The sequence below is a fragment of the Mustela nivalis genome, assembly GCF_964662115.1.
Source record: "Mustela nivalis genome assembly, chromosome: 6".
NCBI lineage: Eukaryota > Metazoa > Chordata > Mammalia > Carnivora > Mustelidae > Mustela > Mustela nivalis.
The window spans coordinates 93,204,517-93,208,550 of NC_139025.1; the positions used below are offsets into that span (position 1 = coordinate 93,204,517).

The 4,034-nt window shown below is 37.2% G+C and overlaps 1 protein-coding gene across 1 annotated transcript; it reads left to right on the forward strand.

Moving 5' to 3' along the window:
• Positions 1-431: 431 nt before the first annotated feature.
• Positions 432-1,457, forward strand: LOC309867700 (olfactory receptor 4F3/4F16/4F29-like; the record flags this gene model as incomplete). Its single annotated transcript, XM_082736768.1, has 1 exon — positions 432-1,457. One exon carries the CDS (start codon positions 432-434, stop codon positions 1,455-1,457), a length of 1,026 nt encoding a protein of 341 aa, XP_082592894.1.
• Positions 1,458-4,034: the final 2,577 nt, after the last annotated feature.

The following is a 4,034-nucleotide window of genomic DNA, read 5'->3' on the forward strand; positions in this document are numbered from 1 at the left end:
TCGATCTCAACGCCCCTAAGATCATGACCTGAGCCAAAATCAAGGATTGAATGCTTAATAAACTGTGCCATGCATGCACCCGTCTTATTCCTACTTTTATTGGCAAATTGTGAGATCAAACTAGGGAGAGAAGTGGATTATGAAAATATACATAAAAGCAAGATGGAATATGTTAGAAATGAGGAATAGTCAATATCAGAAGTGATTTGCACAGTTAATCTATGTCATGGATACTCATGTATCCATGTCCATGCCTAATCTGTTAATTTGAGAACAGAACATTGCAATCAGAATTTTGGTTTAAATTTGTCATAAGTTTGGTTTAAATTGTGTTATAGCTCATGTGTGATGATTTGTCTTTATATGTGTGAGAAAGTAGTTAATTATATACTTTTCATTCATAATAAGGATATTGACGCATTGGTGGTTCTATGACCTATTATCATCTCCATAATCAGATTTTCTTTTTCATTTTCTTAATTCTCATCATTTCAGCGGCAGCTGAGTTGGCTGGGTTCATGGATGGAGGGAATCACTCGGTTGTGTCTGAGTTTGTGTTTCTGGGACTGACTCATTCATGGGAGATCCAGCTTCTTCTCCTGGTGTTCTCCTCTGTGCTCTATGTGGCAGCCATGACAGGAAACATCCTCATTGTGTTTTCTGTGACCATCGATCCTCACTTACATTCCCCCATGTACTTCCTACTGGCCAGTCTCTCTTTCATTGACTTGGGGGCCTGCTCTGCCACCTCACCCAAGATGATTTATGATCTTTTCAGAAAGCGCAAAGTTATCTCCTTTGGAGGCTGCATTGCCCAGATCTTCTTCATCCATGTCATTGGTGGCGTGGAGATGGTGCTGCTCATTGCCATGGCCTTTGACAGATATGTTGCCATTTGTAAGCCTCTGCACTACTTGACCATCATGAGTCCACGGATGTGCATTTTGTTTCTGGTTGCTGCTTGGGCCCTTGACATAATACACTCACTGTTCCAACTAGCATTTATTGTTAATTTACCCTTCTGTGGTCCTAATGTATTGGACAGCTTTTACTGTGACCTTCCTCGTCTCCTCAGACTGGCTTGTACAGATACCTACAGATTGCAGTTCATGGTCACTGTCAACAGTGGGTTCCTCTGTGTTGGTTCTTTCTCTATACTCCTCATCTCCTACATCTTCATTCTGTTTACTGTTTGGAAACATTCCTCAGGCAGTTCGTCCAAAGCTCTTTCCACACTGTCAGCTCATATCACTGTGGTCCTTTTTTTCTTTGGCCCAACCATGTTTATCTATACATGGCCACATCCCAATTCACAACTGGACAAATTTCTTGCTCTCTCTGATGCTGTTCTCACTCCTTTTCTAAATCCAGTCATCTACACATTCAGGAATAAGGACATGAAGGCAGCAATGAAGAGAGTATGCAGACAGCTAGTGATTTACAGGAAGATCTCATAGGTAATATAAGGCCTTCTCACTAATCATGGTGTAGCCTTTTGTTTCTGTCTTTGGTATTTTGGATTCAGAAGACCTGAGGCATCCAATATTGATATGAGTGTTGTCACGGCTATAACATAATTATTACTTGATGAATGTATTTTTTCCTTATGGAAAATGAGCCAGGAGAAGAGTATCTTTCTATATATATAAATCCCATTTAATTTCTTTCAGCCATGATATATAGTTTCTGGTGAACAGGTCTTACATATCTTTCTTGAGATGTATTTCTATTTTAATTTATGGTGCCATTTTAAATGGTCTTTTTTGTTTAATTTATAACTTCTTATTGCTAATATGTAGAGATATAATAGATATTTTGTGTATTGGCATTGTATTTTGAACACTTGCAAAATCTTTTACTTCTACTTGGTTTTTATAGAGTAAGTAGTGTTTTCCTCATAGATGATGATGTTTTCAGTGCATAAAGACATTTTACCTCTTATATTCTAGCATGTATCACTTTATTCATTTTTGTTGCCTTATTTTACTTGCTACATCAAACAGTGTAGTGCTGAATACAGGCGGTTAGGGTAGACATCCTTGACTGTTTCTATTCTTATGAGAAAATCATTCAGTTTTTCACCATTAAGTATGATACTAGCTGTAGGATTTTGGTAGAAGCTTTTTATCAGGCTGAGGAAATTCCTTTCTATTTAATTAGCTGAAAGTTTTTAAAATGAAGAAGGATATTGGATTTTGAAACAATGATTTTGCTGGTTTTGTATCAGCGTGTAATGCTGACTTTATAGAATATATCTCTTCGTATTAAACTTATTGCAGGAGTTTTGTACAATTGTTATTGTTTCTTTCTTAATTGGTAAAATTCACTATAAAAGTTATTTTCCAGCACCATTTATTGAAGAGGCTGTCTTTTTTCCATTGGACATTCTTTCCTGCTTTGTCGAAGATTAGTTGACCATAGAGTTGAGGGTCTATTTCTGGGCTCTCTGTTCTGTTCCATTGATCTATGTGTCTGTTTTTGTGCCAGTACCATGCTCTCTTGATGATGACAGCTTTGTAATAGAGCTTGAAGTCCGGGATTGTGATGCCACCAACGTTGGCTTTCTTTTTCAATATCCCTTTGGCTATTCGAGGTCTTTTCTGATTCCATATAAATTTTAGCATTATTTGTTCCATTTCTTTGAAAAAGATGGATGGTACTTTGATAGGAATTGCATTAAATGTAGATTGCTTTAGGTAGCATAGACATTTTCACAATATTTATTCTTCCAATCCAGGAGCATGGAACATTTTTCCATTTCTTTGTGTCTTCCTCAATTTCTTTCATGAGTCCTTTATAGTTTTCTGAGTAGAGATTCTGTGTCTCTTTGGTTAGGTTTATTCCTAGGTATCTTATGGTTTTGGATGCAAATGTAAATGGGATTGACTCATTAATTTCTCTTTCTTCTGTCTTGCTGTTGGGGTAGAGAAATGCAACTGATTTCTGTGCATTGATTTTATATCCTGACACTTTACTGAATTCCTGTATAAGTTCTAGCAGTTTTGGAGTGGAGTCTTTTGGGTTTTCTACATATAGTATCATATCATCTGTGAAGAGTGATAATTTGACTTCTTCTTTGCTGATTTGGATGCCTTTAATTTCCTTTTGTGATCTGATTGCTGAGGCTAGGACCTCTAGTACTATGTTGAATAGCAGTGGTGATAATGGACATCCCTGCCGTGTTCTTGACCTTAGCGGAAAAGCTTTCAGTTTTTCTCCATTGAGAATGATATTTGCGGTGGGTTTTTCATAGATGGCTTTGATGATATTGAGGTATGTGCCCTCTATCCCGACACTTTGAAGAGTTTTGATCAGGAAGGGATGCTGTACTTTGTCAAATGCTTTTTCAGCATCTATTGAGAGTATCATATGGTTCTTGTTCTTTCTTTTATTGATGTGTTGTATCACATTGACTGATTTGCGGATGTTGAACCAACCTTGCAGCCCTGGAATAAATCCCACTTGGTCGTGGTGAATAATCTTTTTAATGCACTGTTGAATCCTATTGGCTAGTATTTTGTTGAGTATTTTCGCATCTGTGTTCATCAAGGTTATTGGTCTATAGCTCTCTTTTTTGGTGGGATCCTTGCCTGGTTTTGGGATCAAGGTGATGCTGTCCTCATAAAATGAGTTTGGAAGTTTTCCTTCCATTTCAATTTTTTGGAACAGTTTCAGGAGAATAGGAATTAGTTCTTCTTTAAATGTTTGGTAGAATTCCCCCGGGAAGCCGTCTGGCCCTGGGCTTTTGTTTGTTTGGAGATTTTTAATGACTGCTTCAATCTCCTTACTGGTTATGGGTCTGTTCAGGCTTTCTATTTCTTCCTGATTCAGTTGTGGTAGTTTATATGTTTCTAGGAATGCATCCATTTCTTCCAGATTGTCAAATTTATTGCCGTAGAGTTGCTCATAGTATGTTCTTATAATAGTTTGTATTTCTTTGGTGTTAGTTGTGATCTCTCCTTTTTCATTCATGATTTTATTTATTTGGGTCCTTTATCTTTTCTTTTTGATAAGTCGGGCCAGGGGTTTATCAA